We start from the raw sequence: 19533 nt of genomic DNA, 5'->3' as shown, positions 1-19533 counted from the left end.
AATTCACTTCATGCTTAAAATAAATGTTTTTATATAACATAAATTTGACGCCTTGCTCCTGACGCGGCTAATTTTGTTTCTTTCTCTAAACACCACACCTAGCTGATACCTTACTTTCACACCCGTTTGTTGCGTCTTTCTCTAAACACCACACCTTGCTGACACCTTACTTTCACGCCCGTTTGTTGCGTATAACGTTATTGTAATGAAACGTCACAGTTCTTCTATGGATATAATGTCTACCAAAGACGCAAAAACACGGAAGTCAACAGCTATAATGCCGGGGTGCAATTTACAACGCGATAACCATGGCTATTCTAGAAGACAAGATGATCAAAGCATATGGTAAGGTTATTATGCTGCAGTCAGTTGGTATAATTTTTCCTGTAAATGCAACATTTTTCATTCAATTAGTATAATTTTTCATTTCAATGCAGTATTTTTCATTCCATTGGTACAGTTATCATTTGGCTGCTATATCTTATCTATGCAATAACGGCATATATTACTTTCAAATAAAAAAGATATACCAATTAAAAAATATTGCATTAAAAATACAAAGTTACAACAACTGAATGAAAAATGTTGCAAAAAATTATACCAATTCAATGACAAAATACTGAATTCAAATAGAAAAAAAATATACCAATTGCATGAAAATATTGCATTCAAACGAAGATTATGCCAACTAAAATAAACTAAAATATTGCATTTAAATGAAAAAAATATATTGTTTTTTGTCTAATATTATTTATCCCATCATTGACTATTCATTAGGGTTTGTTAATTCTCAGTATTTATTAATCTTTAAGCAAAAATATCAGTAGTAAAACGACGAAGAATTGCCTGCGGTGGAATATGAATATCCCAGAAGGTAGGTATTTTAAGGATATGTAAGTAAAGGACCAATGTGTGAATAAAATATAATTACAAGCGGTGTCCATAGGTTTTTAAAAGGGAGTCCAGATTTGCCCATTTTGCACATTTTTGCCCGAATTTATAACAAAATTTTCCAACAAAAGAAATGATTCCAACTCCCGGACACCATCTCCGGATCAATCAGTGACTTAAACATTGATTATTCAAGAAATTAAATTAAATGTTTTATGCTTTCAATGAAATCTAACAAATTTATTTCAATCATTGCAGCGTAGAAAAAATAGTTTTACGCGTCGTTAATAAGTATACTTTTTCATATTTTCAACTTGTTCAAAACGTTAGTTATATTGCTAAACTTGACAACGATACTCCAGTAGAAACTATAAATCAATGGTATTTTAAACTAGACCGCCAATTAGTTGATTGATTGTTGGGGTTTAACGTCCGAGCAGCAATATTTCAGCTATATTCAGACGATGAACATGAAATTGATGATAAAATGAACATGAAATGATAAATGGAAAAAGGGGTGGGACACAAGGAGAATGGGGTCGACAAATTTTGATTGCCACTGGAAAAAGGGGGGATGGGTAAGATCGGGCAATTTAGCCTCCTGTGGCGGAGCGCAAAGGTTCCTACTCCTATCGAATACCACAGCAGGGTTCTTTAACGTGCGAGGAACGTGGCATCTTTCCCAACACGGTGCACCACTATGGTTTGCGGTCAGGTATTATAGCCTGACAACCCCAGCATGTAACACGCCAGGGGTACCCCATTCAACCACCCAGTTGCTCTGTTGGCAGAGCGCCTAGCCCCCGGCTAGGTTTCTGAGCACTATTTAGTCGCCTTATACGACAAGCTTAGCGCTGCTGCAGGCCTATTCTTTTAACACCCGGACCTGCACGGGGCAACCGCCAATTAGTAAATATCCGATCCTTGTTATAACTACTAGTGAATTTATCTTAGTTCAAAATTGATAAAAAGGGAGTACAGTCATATATGGACAAAACAAAAATAATTCATGTTCATATTACATTTTGTTTAGAAAAGGTTCAATGTATAATAAAAACACCCGATGACTGGAAAGTTATGTTTATAAAGTGTGCTAGGATAAAGAAGGTAAATGGTGACTTGGATAAATCAACCCGACACCCAGAGGCCCATGCGCTAACCTTCGTAAAGTACAATATTAAGCACGACGCAGGATATCTCCGTCCTTTGGAACTTATTAAATGCAAAGAAAAGCCTTATGAAAAGCAAGTAATATATTTCTAGATGGTACTGCATTTCAATATATATAAAGAATAAAATGAAGGGAAACTACTTTTTTCTTATACTCCCGTGATCTGGGTTGCGCTATAGAATAATTATTTTCATGCATATACGTACAAGTCGTTTCATTGACCATGTGGAAACATAAATAATTGTTTCTGATCTTGTTACAATAGGTAAGAAAACCTTCGTAATACTGCTGTAAGGCGATCGAACAAATAAAGAAAAACATCTTTCCACAAAAAAAAAAAACAAAAACAAAAACAAAACAAAACAGTTAAACAAAACAAAATGAAACCACAACGAATATAAAGTACGGGTACACACCATCAACCACAAAAATATTTGTATTATTTTGACCTATAAATAACATATAGTTGTATTCTCACAAAGTTTATTGTACCCCTCATTGTGTTATTTTTATGAAACTTCAAAACTTGTTTCTTTGAAGAGAGAGTTTCCAAAGATGTAAAATTGTCATTTGGCAGTGTCTGGACTGGAAACAGCACAAACCTCCAGGTAATACAATAATCGTTGGGTGTGTTCGATTGAACAGTTTTCATGATATTTCCCATTAACATGTTATTTATGTGGATTACAGTTTATAACTTAAATACCGTGTACAACACACAGAAAACAAAACAAATGAACGAACAATAGAGAAATAAATACAATTTATGGTACGACCATTTTACTTCTAACTAGCCTTTTGTGATTGTAGTGGTATTCGAATGAATTACTTGAAGTGCTTAATTCATAAATGTTCATTTGTGACTAAAATATATTCAAGTGAAAAATTTAAATGCATCTTAATTTGACGTTCTTTTTGTAGAAGAAGTAAAGTCAGCGATTAAAACATTGGGAAATTGGAAACAAGTGATAATCGACTTTGGATCACCGAGCAGATTTCTAGATATCGAGTCACTAAAACGTGCAGATTGTGATACCAGAACACGAGAGTATGAGCTGATAGCATTTGCAAAGTCAACCGATTGTGAAAATATTATTCAAACTATTACGTATGCCAGACAAAATACAGACCAAAATGCTGCGTTTGAAGAACAAGAAGCATCACAGCAACCAATATCAGAACAAACAATCTCTCCAGCAAAACAGACAGCAACCCAGAGTAGTCAGTCCGAATCAGCCAACGAAAATTTCAACATATTCAAAGATCAGACAACCGTTCAGTTCACAACCACGTCCGCTGATACTATTGGCAAACAGTCTGAGAATCAAAAGGACAACAACATTACTGATGAAAATGTAGCCTATATTCGTATCCAAGAAAATGACAATGACTATCCTTTGTGTGCGGTTTGGTCCCTGTATACAATCTCTGAGGTATCTGAATCAGTTGGACTAGGCTTAGATCCTACAGGAACTCTGTATGCAAAAACTTACCAGCAACAAACAATGAAGAACAAGATGGCCAAAACAGATGTATCAAAAAGCTCAATGAGAAGGAAATTCAGATGCTCACAACTTCACTTAAGTAAAAATATTCCGTGCAGAATACCATGTCCAGAAAGAAATGCAATATTTTATGATATTGTAGACAACGGGTTAAGTGTTTTTCTCCAACACAACTATACAGCACGCACAAATGGATTTCCCATGGTGTCAAGAGAAGAGTTGAAAACGATACCAGTCATATCTATAAATGAGAACTGGAACGATAGAGCTAGATGCATACCAAAACATATCGGATCTGGCATATTGTCTTCAAAAGCAGGAAAACATGTTTCCATTCCCGTCAGGCCATTGATTGGAAGTAAAATTCCTGTAAAATCATTATCTGTAGATACGGAGAATTTCACGAGAAACGCCATAAGCCCACGTGACAGGGGTGAGCAGGATAAGGAAAATCTGTTCAAACTGCCAGAAATAAGAAAACGAAAAAGTAAAATACCAGTAAGAAATACAAGTTATGCATCAAGCAGTTCTATCGAAAGTCTTGATACTGACGAAGGACAAAAGGAATCCGAAAAGCGTCGCAAGCTCAGTTTTATGAATAAAGGTCCGGTCTCGCAATCAAGAATTCCGGATGTGATGCATCGGTTCGGTTCAGATAATCATTTACCTTCAATTCACGAAAAACAAAACAAATACACGAAAGCCGAAAATAACAAAGCAGAGAGAGAGAACCGTAAAGAAATTGACAAAAACAAACATTTGATGAATACAGAGAGATTAAGCCACAAATCGATACGGTTACCGCCAATTAATAAGAGTCGTCCAGCGACACCAGTAGTAAAGAGTTCCAGATCCGACAAGCCACCGTCGTCAAACAAAATTATGAAATCGTTTCCCATGTGCACTGATGCTTGTTCTCCAGTTAATCATCTTCTGTCGGTGGAAAACACCATCAGTCGACCAGCGTCAGTCACAGGAAATTCCGTTCTTCCATCAATAGGAAGCTTTGACGAAATGCCAGACGAATTTATTCGTCCAGTATCTGTTGACACTTTTTTAAAACTCCCACCAACGAGTGTTGGCAGCCAACCTATTTCATCTTCAGAATACCCCAAGTTGCCTCCCATTTCAAAACTGTTCAAAGGATAAATTTCAGTATTTGCTTGATCATTTTATCAGTCTTCAGGTAACTGGTACATTTTTAATCGCATTATGAGATTTCGAATACTTCATTTGTTCAATAAACCAATATTATATTTCGCAATGGTTTTTCTTTGGCGCGTCAAACATTATAAGTCCAAAGAATAAGTTTTACACTGATGTGGCCGCTATACCATGATGTTCTCATGGTGATATAAACTTACATTTCTTTAGATAAAACCAAATTTCGCTGACTCGCAAATATGGATAACTTCAAATAAAAGCACTGACACATAAAATAATATTCGGCCTAGTTTTTGACATTTTGTATCAAGACTTATCTTTCTAGACAGAGAACTACATGTAGTGTAGAAAAGTAAGTTTTATACATTATGTTATCATCCCATGCAATTTGAACTAATTAAGCGGATACATATAAAGTAATATTTACACGTGATTACTAAATGCTAAAAACAAAAAAAAGTTGGCCGTAGCCAATTAATACCATAGGTGCGAACGGTAATAAAAAAAGAAACATGATTTGAAAGGATTGGTGACTAGACAAAGGACACACACAAGGAAGTCATGAAATAAGCAAAATAATATACACATTAAAACAAAAGTGAATGATCAACCGGGAATCCACTGAAAATTGGGAACATGGACTGGTAGGGTATGCGTACCATGCTTTTTAAGAACCCTATCTGACTTCCTCAAGTACAAGGTAGACAAAAGAGGAATACTGTGAAAAGGTGAACAAATCGGTTCTTATGGTGCAGATGGATACACCATAACGATCCACAAATTAATGGTGAAAACCTTCAAACTTTTGTATTGATGACTTTAATCTTGTAATGCTGAAGATGAACCTTTTTCTCGGTGAATACTAAGTCTTCTAAACCCTGCATTGCTTTCCTGAAATGATGTCATTGTCACAACTTTTTCTTATGGTTACTTTTTTATCAACCGTGTCAGCAATAAGCACGACATTGGTAGCAACGGGTTTATTCGATATTGAGATGTTTCTTTCATACGAGAATAAATAATGGCGATAGATCAAAGGTGGATTCAGACACTTTGAAAGAGGAGTGATGCTAAGGTTCGTCAGAAACAGGGGGTGTTAGGACATTTTTCGTCAATTTTACGCATGACAATGGCATATTTTCCAATAATTTTCCTGCACCCATGGACCCGCCACTAATAGATTGACCAAAACCTATCAGTAAAATTCCGCTTTACTTTTTAAGGTATTAACAACAAAGTGTATGGTGTAAAAGATGGTGCTGAGCATTTGGTATATTCTTTACTTTTTGTATTATCTAAAATTGTCGGTGTGTGACATCAATACAGGGCTTGGTAACAATTTTTTTGGAAGAAGATGCTCATATTTTTGGAGATTTCAACAAAGGTCAGGTCAGAAGAATGAATTTATGAATGCTATCAATGAAAACGGCCAAACATGTAATGCAGTACATCTAAGTTTTATAGGTAGGCATGGAGCAAGACTACCGGACGCTAGTGATTTAACATACTTTGATCACCTCAAAGATGTCATTATTAAACATTCGTCAAAGCTTTTAAAGTATCAGTTCGTCAAATATTGGACCAACTACCAGTTTGTAAATGCTAGTCATGTTACACCTTTAGGTCATCTTGAAATGAAATACTTAGGAAGTTTTTATGGAACTGTATTATACGATCTCTTCCACAATAAGATTTCACCAGAGACAATTAGACTTGTATCAAGTTCAAAACAAAGAGCTCACACCAGTGTAAGGGACTTTTTCAGATCATTATCTTTATCAACAAACGATGATATAAATAAAAACATTCATGTATCTGAAAACAACACTTTGCTCCGCTTCTGGGATAACTGTCCGAACTACAAAATATCTGTGACGGATAACTCTACTGTAATGTACGAGTTAAACGCATTTCGCAACTCTTCTAACTACACCAGTATTATACAGGCTGTGACAGATAGAGTTGGAATGAATCAGACATTTACACTTAGTAAGTAGGGTAAGATTGCCCCTTTTAAAAAAATAACAAGAATTTCAGTGGGTTGTGAAAGCGTTTAAGATCTTTCACTTTGGAACAATATAAGAAGAAAATACGCTCATTTTTGAGATATAAGCATTTAAAATTTTGGCGGGAAAAGGATTTCTCTAGCTTTTCCATTTGTTTTGTCTAGTATGTTTCATCTATTAAAACACTGAACTGTGACTAATGAAACAATATTTAATCGAAGCACCGAAGAAATAACTAGGCTTTGACGAAAACGTCTCAAATAAAATATTAAGGTGCGTGTGTTTAATGAAATTATGAAAAGTAAAGTGGAGGTCACCCACTATATAACCCCGTGGTATTATCTTCCTTGGTAATTGTAATTCTAGATGAAATTAAAAAGTTGTATCTTTTGTGTGCCATTGAACTTGCAACAAGAAACAGAACAGATTGGTGCAATCTCCAGACAGAACATGAAAGAGAAATACTGAACTATGAACAAGATCTAGAAGTGAGTTTAATTGTAACTGAAATAGTGAATGTGCAACATGTCTCCTTTTAATACGGACAAATTTGGCGAGAAACATACCCTGGCTCAAAAGAAGATGGCTGTCTCAAACATATAGTGTTGCACCACCGGCACTTGGGACCAGAATTTTTTTCTCTAAAAATATCAATAAATTATTTGGTTTCCATATTTTAGTTATTATGCGTGTTCTCTATGTCCGCTTGCTATTTATTCCTCTTTATACTATGCCTAGTTTTCATCTATATACTTCTCTAACATAGATGAAAACCAGGCATAGCATAAATAGCATTAAATAGCAAGCGGACATGTCAGAGAACACGCATAAGAACTCAAATAAGGAAACTAAATGATTTATTGATATTTTTTTAAGGAAACATATCCTGGTCCCAAGTGCCTGTGGGTTGCACCAATTATGCTTATTAGTGGAATAAACTTTTTCGCCATCCTAAGTAATTGTTTCCGTTAGGATGAAGTCTGCAATCCCATACATTTTCAATGTAATTTTGTAGTTACACAAAACAACAATGTACTAAAGTAGCTTGATGTAATGTATTTATACTAGTATCCTTCTAGTGTTCTAATTTGCTTGCTTTGCACTACAGCATACAATTTTTAGTTCAGCTGGCCGAAGGCTATGTGAGCTATTGCCATCACTTGTCCGTCGTCGTCGTCTACAATTTTTCAAACCTCTTCTCCTCTGACATTACTTGATCAATTGGAACCTAACATGGTATGAATGCTCCTTGGGGTATCCTGTATAGAACTGATGTGGGGACTTTTGTTCCGTCGAAAAAATGGCCGCCGTTACTAAAAATAGAACATAAGGGTCAGACAGTTGTTTTTCGCTTACATCTCCAAAACCGTTAGGTTCAGATAAATTCTGACTAGGTAAACAAACCAAAGTGTTCAACATGGTGAGGTCTATCCGCGGTCAAATTTTCGTTTTAATCCATTAAGCCATGTATGAGTTGTTTCCCTTTTTCAACGTTTTTGGCTACTTTCAATGTTATTTCTTCCAAAAATCTTCTCCTTTTATATTACTTGCCCAATTGGAACCAAACTTGGTATGAAAACAAGGCCGCTGTCACTTAAAATAGAATACATATGTATAGGGGTCAGACAGTAGTTTTTCGCATATATCTCCAAAACAGTTAGGTCTAGCCAAACTCTTTCATTTGCTGAAATGATCCTTATTATAAGGCCTTCAAAAGTCTTCAGGGATCATAGTTGTCAGCGACTCCTTGTAAGAGTTATAGCCATTGAAAGGGGAAAAATGATGTATTTTTTTTTTTACAGTTTTCAGCCAATATCTTGAAAACTATAACAGATAGAAAGAAACGTTCGATTGGTGATATGATCCTTGTGATAAGTCCTACCAAAGTCTTCTTGAGTCAAAATTGTTGCACTCCTTAACTCATTGTTAAATGTATTGCCCTTGAAAGACAAACGTTAATCAGGTAAGCGATTCAGGCTCCTGGGAGCCTCTTGTTGATAACTATCGCACCATATATTTCTTTTTATTCTAATAAATATTTTAGGACTACTATACTTTGTTATATGGCAACCCTCTGATTCCTAAATTATCATGTCCTCTATGGGAGATTTTGGTACATACGATGGATGAGGTCATCGCTAAAATGGGGAAAAACCAAACGTAAGTTTTTAAAAAAAAAAACAAAAAAAAAAAAAAACAGACAAACCGCTAAAATCTTTTCACGGGTCTGTTACGTACTACTTCTGATTTTTCTTTAAAGTTTTTTTATCAACAATGTGAAGATAGGCAGGGTGATGAAGTTCCACTTTTCACATTACTCCTATGTCCCTGTCCATTTTACTTCTACTTGGTAAATATGATAATAATATTTTCTTTTTTTAATACTGATTATAAATAATATACCCCGTCCACTTTAAAACCCGCTCCCTATCCCCCTAATTCCCTCTTCTTGACCAGCCACACTACCCCTTCCTGTAGACAACCGTCATATAACTACGCTGCCAAATTATAGGACATAGTCTACTCAGCAATGAAATCGAGAGAAGATACAACAAACATACACAAAAACCTAGAAAAAAAACGCAAAACAGCTATAAGCAAATGAACGAACAAGGTATACAGATACGAAAAAAAACACATACAAAAACTAAAAGCAAATGAGCAGCATATAAGGGAACCCAAAGAAAACACGACAAAAACAAGCAAATGAACAACATATAACGAGAAAGGATATGGTGAATATGTCTAAGAGACAACCACCCCATTGGCATGAACATTGACAGCACAAGGCCACCCATGGGTCTTCAATGAATGATGAGGAATCCCTCTCACCACAGGGTAGGCTGCAGCTGACCCCAAAACACATACAAAAGTACAGCTAAATAGTCGCCCAAATATACTCCATCATCATAAAAGTAAACTGAAAATAAAACGAAACAATACATACTGTACAGAGCCCTGAAATTCCTCACTTGGGATAGGCACAAAAAAATGCGACGGGATTTGATCACAGGGGCTTGCTCTCACTATCCAATATGCAGCCCCACTAGTATAAACTACTAGTGGGGCTGTATATTAATTTTGATAGTATGAGCAAGCCCTTGTGGTTTAGTTAACTTATTTGGCCTATGGGTACTGAGCTTTCCTAGGGCCGGATCCAAGCACTTTGAAAAGGAGGATCCCAGAGCATTTTTTTCCATTTTTGTCTATTGTACACGTGCAAATGTCAAAACTTCCAATAAAAGGAACGGGGTATAACTGTTTCCGTGCAGAATATTACCATAAATTACCCGCATGTACTAATCGCTTACAAGTAAATGAGTTCAAACATATAAAACAGTACACTGGAATAAAAAAAAAAACCAAACAAACTAAAAGCAAAAATCAGCAACTCCAGTTAACTAGGATCATAAATCATTGCACCTGGAGGCCCCCTGGCTCTGCGTCGTAGAAACTAATCACGTTGGTAGTAGTCATTGTTGCTATGTTCAATGCAACGGAGTGGGGATGCAATATCCATGATATTTTTTGTAGATCGCATGCAAATATCGAATACTTGTATGTTATTTCCAATGGCCATCTAATCTTGTATTTTACAATACCAATTAGCATGTATTTTTTTTTATCTTTAGGTACACAATTAGTAATATTCTAGCAGGCCATGCGCAAACAATCGACATGTTCTATGCATCTCTAGGTCTCTTCAAGGATACAACTCCTCTTCAAGCAAACAATTTTGATGTTATGGAGAACCGAAAATTTTATAGCAGTAAAGTGAACACCTTCTCGTCCCATCTTGCCTTCATCCTTTACAACTGCAAATCTGGGACTGACAGTTTTGCAGTTAAACTAATAATAAATGGAAATGCTATTGCTATACCGGGTTGCCAGCATGGAATTTGTCCATATAAAACCCTGAAAATGATGTTTAGACATTATGCTGAAGGATGCCAACGACAAAAAATATGCTCCATTCAAAATGTGCCGCCAGTTGGCAGAAGAAGATAGTCATCAAACGGCCTTGAAAGTCATTATTCAGTTTTATTGTTTTGATCCTTGTTATAGGACTGGATTAGTTTTCTTAGAAATTATTTGTTTTCAAAAAGAGCACACATGGTCTCAATGACCATTTTTTCGTGTGAACAATTAATGTTGTTAAGTGCAAGTATTTGTTAGAATCAGGCAAAATTGAAAAAAAATCAGAAACATGCACGTCAAAACCCATCCAATCTGACAATATAATTTTCAATCAAGGATGCTCCGTTTACTTTACATGACCATTATTTGATCTCTGCATCCCTGGCTTTGCGGAGAAAATTTTCAGTAGAATCTTAGAAAAATGAGGCTTTTGACGGAGTTATCTTCCCTTGAAATGTTCATTTTCAGTGCATTTCAATGAAATTGTAACGTAATGGTCTAGAAGGATTTAGAAAATCTTGTCTGTTTTTCTTGATTCTGATGGTGCAAATAGTCAAATTACACTGTGAAAATGATGTTTTCACCCACTGCCTGATTCTTACAGAGACTGACACTTAATAAATAACAGTGGCTGATCCACAGAATCACATAAGGGGAGGCCCTGGTGCCCCCTCCAAAAAAGTAATCCTTGATAATACACGCATTTACACACAAAAATACGCTATTTTCTGTTCCTCTTAGATCCGCCTAAGGAAAGTCGAAATATACGTTTGATATAACAATTTGTTTTTCTTTCTTTATTCTATAATTAATAACAAAATACATTGTTGAAGAGAAATACAAACATGTATAATTGTACATTTACAATGAAATGTTTCAATTAATATTTCATATCACAACACCTGGCGGTAACTTGTATCAAAGTCAAACAGAAACACAAAATGTAGGGAAAAAAACCTTTGGCATGTGTGTTGGCAAAGTTCAAGATACAATTCCAGTTTTGTTTGAAATAAATATTTAATTTATGTTTTTTTCTTTTTGTTTAAAATCAAAATAAGTCTAGTACTTATAAATCGAATGAAATTCATATATCGGTGTATACATAATAAGTTTGAAGATACCTTTTCAACACGACAGACTGTGAAAAATATTATACTACATATAAAGATAGTAATGTGGTCATTAGGTTTTGACATGACGTACACATTTAATATTTTCCACAGTGATCATTTGAACTTAGCATTTAAACTTTTTCATTAAATTTTCACAACATCAAAAAATTTCGAAAAATACAAATAACATAATACATGTGCTAGTAAAATATTATGATCAATTATAACAGTCACATCTGACAGTTGTTACTTTGATTTGTCCGACATCGACTTTTGACCTCGTATTGAATTTGTATTTTCCCCAAGGCTTCTATCAAGCAATCGTTCACGCTTCATAGAAAGGAATAAGTCAAAATGAAAGGTAAGATGTACAGGTTATGAATTAAAAACGCATGAACCGCAAAGGATCCACTTCCATCGTCTGTGTTAGTGCCACCTTGTGGCGGTGGTCCGCCTCCTGGTGGTGGTGGTCCGCCTCCTGGTGGTGGTGCACCTCCTCCTCCTCTCTGCTCTGGGCATTCACATAGATAATGAGTCCAGGCATTTGCCCAATCTAAGGATATTAATCATTGTATGTTAGATAAAACTTAGTTTTTACTCGAAGTAGTGTGACTTCTGAGTCTGAAAACCATCTGATGTCAATCAAACAGACTTCCGGTTCATAACCGCCTTAAAGGTACTTCCACGGCGAAAGAGATCTGGCGGACGAATATTAAAATGTTTCAAGTTGATTATTTCAAATAAATGCATTGCCCGTTTTTACAGTATTAGATTGAAATTATATTTTACACGATAGATTGTCAAAGAAAAAATAGAAGTTTGAACCATATTTTATTAATGCTTTAAATATCCATATATGAATTCTACGTGATTGGCTACATTCAAAACTAAAAATAAGTTGTCAAGATGCATTGAAAATAAATATGGCAATAAAGATTTGATTTGTTAATATCATTGGGTTCGCATTTTTAGCGAGGCAAATGCTACAGTATTACGTGAAATGCAAGTTATATCATTTTTTCAAATGTTTATATATATATTATTTTTTTCTAGAATCCAGACACACTGTCAAGCGAGATAAATGATGGTGAACAGATATGCTAGAGATCGTGAACACCTATTTTGTTATTTGTCGACAACTTTTCATTAGCTTATTTCAACTTTACAAAGCAAATCAAAGATTTCCTTGATTATCGTTTTCAAAACATATCCGGTAATGAGTATTTTATTTTAATCAACCATTTTTCCGAAAAAAAACCCAACATTTCGTCATACTCTGTATCACATATGTATTCCATGTATCGTAAAGCTGAAACACTTGGTTCAAAATCTGATTTCATTTCTGAAATCAGTTTAATTAACTTTACTTTTTTAAAGAAATAATTATAAAAAAAGTCATATTTTCTTCTTCACCGACACCGATTTATTTTAAAACATCCCTCTCTTTCAGTTATGTAACCAATCCAAATGGCACACAACGCTGGTATATATTTAATTATTTGGTAAAATAGTCAGTAAATATTTACATTAAAAACTTTTTTTCAATTAAGCATACAACAGAAATGAGAAAACGTTGAAACAAAATTTTTCGACCGATCTAAAAACCATAAAACAAAAAAACAACCAGATAACTTAAAACATTAACGTGCTAAAAATCAAAGTTGATTAAATTATAAATACGACGTTTGAAACCCTTCCATCTGCTCGTACTTTGATACTTACTGGGTACTGATAAAAGAAAAGAAAAAAAAACACACACAAAACAAAACGATATACATTGTTAAATCCGGAGAGCACCCTGTTTTGTTAATCTCATTTAAGAAATTTTTTTCAATATGTGTGTGTGTGTGTGTGTGTGTGTGTGTGTGTGTGTGTTAAAGACACTCACCATTGGTAGACGGATCACAATCATAAGTAACTGTAACCGTGTCACTGTAAACTTCTCCATGGTAACAACCAAGGAAATATGGGAAGGTTTCTGTCACGTGATATCTGTACTCTCCATTAACATATCTACCATGGCAGTGATCTAAATCATCGGATGTCAGCCATCTTCCTGGAACATCGGAAACATTAGGACCGTAAATGGGATATCCGTCAAAAGCAACTCCAATAAACTCGTCTATTGTGTTCTGGTATAGACAGCTGTCGGGTATCTTGTGGTAATGGTAGGATCCATCCGGTGACGCATGCCCGTCACAGCTATCAAAAGTTTCTCTTGAGTCGCCTTCTACTGCGTTGACAGAACCAGCAGCAAGAGGGTTATATATTGCTACTCCTGTTCTAGTGAGCCCGATCTTTCCGAAAGGTACACACGCCTTTGTTGTTGTGTTCTTTGGGACTTTCGGCACCTTCACATTGTAATTCTGATTTGTTGGGGTGTTTGGGTTAACTTTTTCCCATGGATGGTCTGGTATGCCGGATGCAGATATAGTATAACTGAATAAATAAGCAATAAAATTTTACAATAGAAATTAACTTGCAATTCAAAATTTCAGTATGCTGATATTATTGCAAGTTTTCAAATGCAAATGTTAATTAGTTTGAAAAGAAGCTTTTTCATATCTTTCAAGGGTAACGGTCTGAGTGGAGAAACGAAATTTCCTAGAAAACCAACTTCTATTCCCCATACTCAGTTAAAATCCCGACTTAAAAACATTACACATCGTTGTTTTTCCAAAAAGATGGTACACCTAGATACAAATATATAGTTCTTGGTAGAGATTCCTCATACTTTGTTAGAAATAATTCCAAATCATCTTCCAAATATACAAAGGAAGATGTTAATAAAATGCTGGAATTTTTAATCGACAACATATTTGTCCAGTGTGATGGACGTCTTTTTTAACAAACGGTCGGCATTCCAATGGGAACAAATTGTGCTCCTTTACTTGCTGACCTATTCCTTCACTCTTATGAGGCTGACTTTATAGCTGATCTGATCAAAAAGAAAGAATATCGTTTGGCTAGATCCTTTAATTTCAGTTTCCGCTATATAGATGACGTATTATCTTTAAACAATCCTAATTTCGGGGATTTGATACATCGCATCTACCCAAAAGAACTTGAGATAAAGGATACTACAGACACTGTGAAGTCAGCCTCATATCTTGACCTACACTTAGAAATCGATGGTAAAGGAAAACTATTGACCAAACTTTGTGACAAACGTGATGACTTTTCATTCAGAATTGTCAACTTTCCTTTCATCTGTGGCAACATCCCTTCGGCTCCTGCGTATGGAGTGTTCATATCACAACTCATACGTTATGCCAGAGCTAGCCGAAACTACGCAGACTTTTTGTATCGCACTAGAACTCTAACAAATAGGCTTCTGGAACAGGGTTATGTTGCTACAAGATTGAAGTCATCAATACAGAAGTTTTATGGTCGTCATCATGAACTCGTGGATCGTAATGGTGTATCCATCAGCACCATGAAAACTGATTTATTCAACGGGTCATAGTTTTCCTGTCCTCGTTTGTCTACCCCGGACTTTACTTTTTATGAGCACCTCGGCGGGTGTTTCTAGAAAAGCAGAGGACGCTTACCCTACCGGTGCACCTGGTCCATGCTCCCAGTTTTTAGTGGAGTCCGAGTTGCTCATTTACTTTTGTTACTTTGTATGTATGATTTTAGTTACTTTATGTTCTTTGTTGTGTATGTCTGTTTTCCATGTCTAGTCTTTGTCCCTGGATTACATTCTTTTGATTACCGCTATAACCTTGGTTTCCTTGATTACTCTTTCAGTCAGGGTGAATTGGTTTTTTTTAATAATCAAGTAGGAAAATAAAACAATAATTTTGTTCAAGAAGAATGAGATTTCCTCAATCCAAATGGTCATGTACACATGTGATGTGTCATAGCAACTGAAAGAAAGCACATCAAACTTCGTTCGGAATACGCGCCGTTGCGCGCGCGCACACACACACACGAGTACTATCTTTAAAATAACAGCCGACGCATTTTCTCGCTTATTTGGTGAACTGTGCGATTACTAAGCTGTTCGGTATAAAAAAACACACACACACACACACACACACACACACACACACACACACACACACACACAAAACCAGTCATAATAGTCTATGACGTACATGTACGTATATACCACTTTAATGACCTTTTTCTATTGTAAATGTGCACCCGAGCGGAAGATCTGTGAGGATCGGTTTTCAACATCGTGCAATGTGATGACTAATGGGCTAATATCGATCGTTATACATGACCTAGTTTGACCTTTTGATGACAGCTTGTCTAAGTGACCGGGAGATGGAAGAGACCAAAATTGACCGGCTTGAAGTGACCGGGAAGGGGAGGGACCTTGGGGGAACCGGAAGTGGATGGAGGACCAATGAAGGGAACATGGGGGCCCTTAACCTAGAAAAGGGACCCTTAAACGTTGGGAGGAAAACGACCCCCATAAGTATCCCCATTAAGTGTACTAATTAGTGTCATTATGCAGTATACTATAAACAAGTAAGTTAAAAAAAGGGGAGGGGTATTATGACTTGTCTTTCTTTGTTTTATTGATACACTTTTATTAACGTTAATTATTTTTGTAAATTATTTGCAAAACTCTTAATTCTATATTCAAAGACCAGAGATAAAGAAGAAAAAGCAATAGATAATTATTTGTCTATATTTATTGCAATGTTTGTTGTATTCCAAGATGAAGCTGTCGAAAGTAGAAATGAATTTACGATAATGTATATGATTAAACTTACTACTCTGAATTGGATTGATCAATTGAAACTGTGGCTTCGTAGTTTCCTGAGACTTGGAACGTTGATATTTCATCATTTGTTAATCCATTAGTATGTTGTAAAAGCAGTATAGCCCAAAATACTATGCTGGCTTTGACCTAAAACGATAATAAGGTGTTACTCATTTTATATTGACCCTGTGTCTTTGGCAAGAGGTTGGCTCCCAAGTGGGTGTCTGAAAAAAAAAACAGTAAGCTTCACTGGCTTCTTGATGTGCCATTACGACAGAGCAATGGAATCTGAGAACAGTTTTGGCTGATGTGGAACACAGCTATTACACAATTATAATTTTCACGTCTATTGAATAAACTGTCTTAAAGTTGTTTTCTCACAAATTTGCTATTGTTTAAAAAGACACCCTAAACTAATGAAACAGTAAGACAGTGGAATTATTGAAAACACTTTTCAAAACTCGACAAGAAACCAGTCAAACCTTACAACATAAAAAAACCGCAGAAATTGAATAAGCTTCTCAAACTCTAAAATCAGCCGCACCATTGAAAGGGTGAAAAGGACGTACTTCATCTGGTAAAATTCGGATCCTGTTGAATTTCTATAATAGATTGACTATACATGCTTCTGAAGTACATACATATTAATCTAAGAACCATGCAGAAGGGTAAGTCCTCATCTTGTATCAACTTGTCACAAGCACATGAGACAGGTAAAAACGTTCTAACTCATGTTTGCAAAATAAATATATGAACATGGAACTTATACTTGACAATAATATATTTTTACCTTAAATGGCTGTATAGATGACAACATAGTTCCTTATGAATATAGATACAACCAGTGAAATAAATAGATGGAATGACAGTATCCGAATTTCCTCTGACTCTAAAACTCTTCTTTTTATATGACGGAGTTAGTAATATGGGACGTACTTGAATTTTAAAGCTTGGCTCGGTTTATTTGTTCCTCTCCTGTAAATCGTGTACCCGAGTTCAACGGTTTAAATACCCGATGCTTCAGAGCATAAAAATCGTGATTTTTAAACAATATTACCCCTTTTCTTGGGTGTTAAATTGCCACCTGTATATTATACCCGTATATTTCGGTCGATTTTTTAAGGAAATTTATGTAAAGGACAAGCATTGTATTAATATTAGATCAAGCAAATTTAGCAACGTTCAGTCATGAACTACACTGCTAATTTGCGCCATATGTGACATTATTAGTAAGTTTTTCTTCTTGTAATGGGCATGACTACTGCACCTCAGAACGTTTCTAGAAAACAATTGGCACATCGACCTACCGATGCACTTGGTCAATACTCAATGTTTTTTTGGAGCAGTTCGAATTGATCTGAGTTGCTCAATTGGCTTTTAGACTATAACGAAAAAAGAAAATAAAATGAAAATCGATTTCTAAAACATAAACCGATTACATGCAATATACATATATTGTAGCGATAAACCATCTATTTCTATTCTATTCTACTTCTATTCTAAAAATCATTTATCCGCACAATAGGCATTTAAAAAAATGGTTGAACACAAATTCTGAATCGATATATATGATTTTGGCTTCTAAAATTTTGTCTCCTAATTTCGATCTTGCATTAACAGAGAGATATCGAGTTTTAGAAGTTGAAAATATAGCATGAATATGATGCCTTTTTAATTATTAATCAATACTGAATCTATATTCAGTAGAATGTATATAACGCTCGTACTTATATACGAAGGTCGCCTTTGAACAAAGAAAAATTGCCCATTGAAAACAGATAGATCTTTAAAACCAATTCAATAAATATGAATTCATGAATCAGTAAAAATAAAGAGCATTTTTTGTGGTTGTAAAATAGAGGTGACCTACACAGCTGTTTGATAAGGCTAATAAATACATCATAAGAAACACAGTCAAACTCCTTTAAAAAATCGAATAATCCATTTCGAAATTTCTGTTTGTTTATAAGGAACATGTGTTTCTAGAACGTAAAGGACGCCTGTCTGCCCGAACGATGAACCTTACCCTGGCTCCCAATTGTTTAAATGAGTCTCTCTCTTATAACTATAAGTTTCGTCTGTATTTTCGATTGATGTCTATTACTTGTTGTTTTATTTTTTTCTGTATAATTTTGTATCCATTTTTACACTTTTTAATTTATAAGTTTAACTTTGGTTTCTTTGTTTTCATGATTTGTCTGCATCATGTTCAGAAAAAAAACACCGCATTGAAACTCTTAATGGATCCCTGTCACTTTTTCAAAAGGACAAAAAGCCAGTCGTTTGCTTAAGTTATCAACGAATAATTTGCAGATACGTGATTATTAAGATATGACGTAAAATCTAAACAATGCATAAAAACAACAAAACGCAAAGTTCTTCGTAAAGTCATAAAATGAAAACAGAGAACGTGTTATTAATTTACCTTGTATGTATTACACGCGGGTTGCATGATTCCTTAATGCTGTAAAGTAATCGATTACCAATTATCATTGCTTTCAAATGACGTCATGATATGGAATCTTACAGAAAAAAAAACTATTGTATATAGGGCTCATGTTCCTATTTTTTTCTGCCTTTTAATCAGATTTCATACATTTTCGAGCAGTAATAAATGGCTAAAGGGACTAAAATTTCGTTTATTGAAATAATTGATCGTTTATTAATCCAATTTTCAATCCAATTGGCAATTCCACATTACCATAAACCACATTGAAGTAAAGCATCTTTAACACAAAATATCGTCAACAAAACGTACCGAAGCGTCAGCAGTGGGGTTATTTCAATACGTCACCCCCCCCCCCCCACACACACACAAAAAAGACATGGTATAAACGTGAACACAGGAAACAAAGACGATCTAAAAACACAATGTGGCGAATCGAATAAAAAATTAGATTCCATATAAAAACTGAAGATAAGAAAAACAAGACTTAAGCAATAGCTAGCAGTATGAACTTCTACAAATAACTGGGAGTGACATCGGTTGCTCCTGAAGGGTAAACATGTCCTGCTCCGCCAGCGGCATCCGTCATATTCCAAGTGA

At 35.2% G+C, this 19533-nt stretch overlaps 3 protein-coding genes across 5 annotated transcripts; 2 read left to right on the top strand and 1 right to left on the bottom strand.

Annotated features, from left to right (window-relative positions):
* Positions 1–196: 196 nt before the first annotated feature.
* LOC148620891 (uncharacterized) lies at positions 197–4826 on the top strand. Its single transcript, XM_088574739.1, has 5 exons — positions 197–345; positions 813–874; positions 1925–2135; positions 2603–2670; positions 2984–4826. The coding sequence occupies exons 1-5, from the start codon at positions 206–208 to the stop codon at positions 4714–4716; spliced, it is 2214 nt and encodes a 737-aa protein (XP_088430865.1). The 5' UTR covers positions 197–205; the 3' UTR covers positions 4717–4826.
* Positions 4827–5026: 200 nt separating this feature from the next.
* On the top strand, positions 5027–11680 carry LOC148620890 (multiple inositol polyphosphate phosphatase 1-like). The gene is made up of 5 exons (XM_088574735.1): positions 5027–5083; positions 5955–6720; positions 7104–7225; positions 8782–8897; positions 10370–11680. Exons 2-5 carry the CDS (start codon positions 5985–5987, stop codon positions 10743–10745), a joined length of 1350 nt encoding a protein of 449 aa, XP_088430861.1. The 5' UTR covers positions 5027–5083; positions 5955–5984; the 3' UTR covers positions 10746–11680.
* On the bottom strand, positions 11432–18979 carry LOC148620889 (uncharacterized). 3 transcript variants are annotated; one of them, XM_088574737.1, is made up of 4 exons: positions 18913–18979; positions 16498–16634; positions 13656–14206; positions 11432–12320 (listed from the first exon to the last, which is right to left on the bottom strand). In XM_088574737.1, the coding sequence occupies exons 1-4, from the start codon at positions 18937–18939 to the stop codon at positions 12100–12102; spliced, it is 936 nt and encodes a 311-aa protein (XP_088430863.1). In that variant the 5' UTR covers positions 18940–18979; the 3' UTR covers positions 11432–12099. The 3 variants fall into 3 exon arrangements, with proteins under 3 accessions (XP_088430863.1, XP_088430862.1, XP_088430864.1); XM_088574736.1 differs by lacking the exon at positions 18913–18979 and adding an exon at positions 17278–17502; XM_088574738.1 differs by lacking the exons at positions 11432–12320; positions 18913–18979 and adding exons at positions 12330–12465; positions 17278–17527.
* Positions 18980–19533: the final 554 nt, after the last annotated feature.

The sequence above is a fragment of the Perna viridis genome, chromosome 3 (assembly GCF_037379345.1).
Source record: "Perna viridis isolate PV_CMFRI_1.1 ecotype Kerala chromosome 3, ASM3737934v1, whole genome shotgun sequence".
NCBI classification, from domain to species: domain Eukaryota; kingdom Metazoa; phylum Mollusca; class Bivalvia; order Mytilida; family Mytilidae; genus Perna; species Perna viridis.
This window is presented reverse-complemented; position numbering and strand designations above follow the sequence as displayed.

Bases quoted from the DNA above. Each gene is read 5' to 3' on its own strand.
- LOC148620889 (XM_088574737.1), bottom strand. From the start codon at position 18,939: ATGCAACCCGCGTGTAATACATACAAG. The intron at 14,207-16,497 runs GTAAGTTTAATC...TTATTTATTCAG, and splicing joins GATCAATCCAATTCAGAGTA to TTATACTATATCTGCATCCG. The intron at 12,321-13,655 runs GTGAGTGTCTTT...TAATATCCTTAG, and splicing joins TTGTGATCCGTCTACCAATG to ATTGGGCAAATGCCTGGACT.
- LOC148620890 (XM_088574735.1), top strand. From the start codon at position 5,985: ATGGTGCTGAGCATTTGGTATATTCTTTACTTTTTGTATTATCTAAAA. The intron at 7,226-8,781 runs GTGAGTTTAATT...TAAATATTTTAG, and splicing joins ACTATGAACAAGATCTAGAA to GACTACTATACTTTGTTATA. The intron at 8,898-10,369 runs GTAAGTTTTTAA...TTTTATCTTTAG, and splicing joins AAAATGGGGAAAAACCAAAC to GTACACAATTAGTAATATTC.
- LOC148620891 (XM_088574739.1), top strand. From the start codon at position 206: ATGAAACGTCACAGTTCTTCTATGGATATAATGTCTACCAAAGACGCA. The intron at 346-812 runs GTAAGGTTATTA...TTAATCTTTAAG, and splicing joins CAAGATGATCAAAGCATATG to CAAAAATATCAGTAGTAAAA. The intron at 2,136-2,602 runs GCAAGTAATATA...GTTTCTTTGAAG, and splicing joins AAAGAAAAGCCTTATGAAAA to AGAGAGTTTCCAAAGATGTA.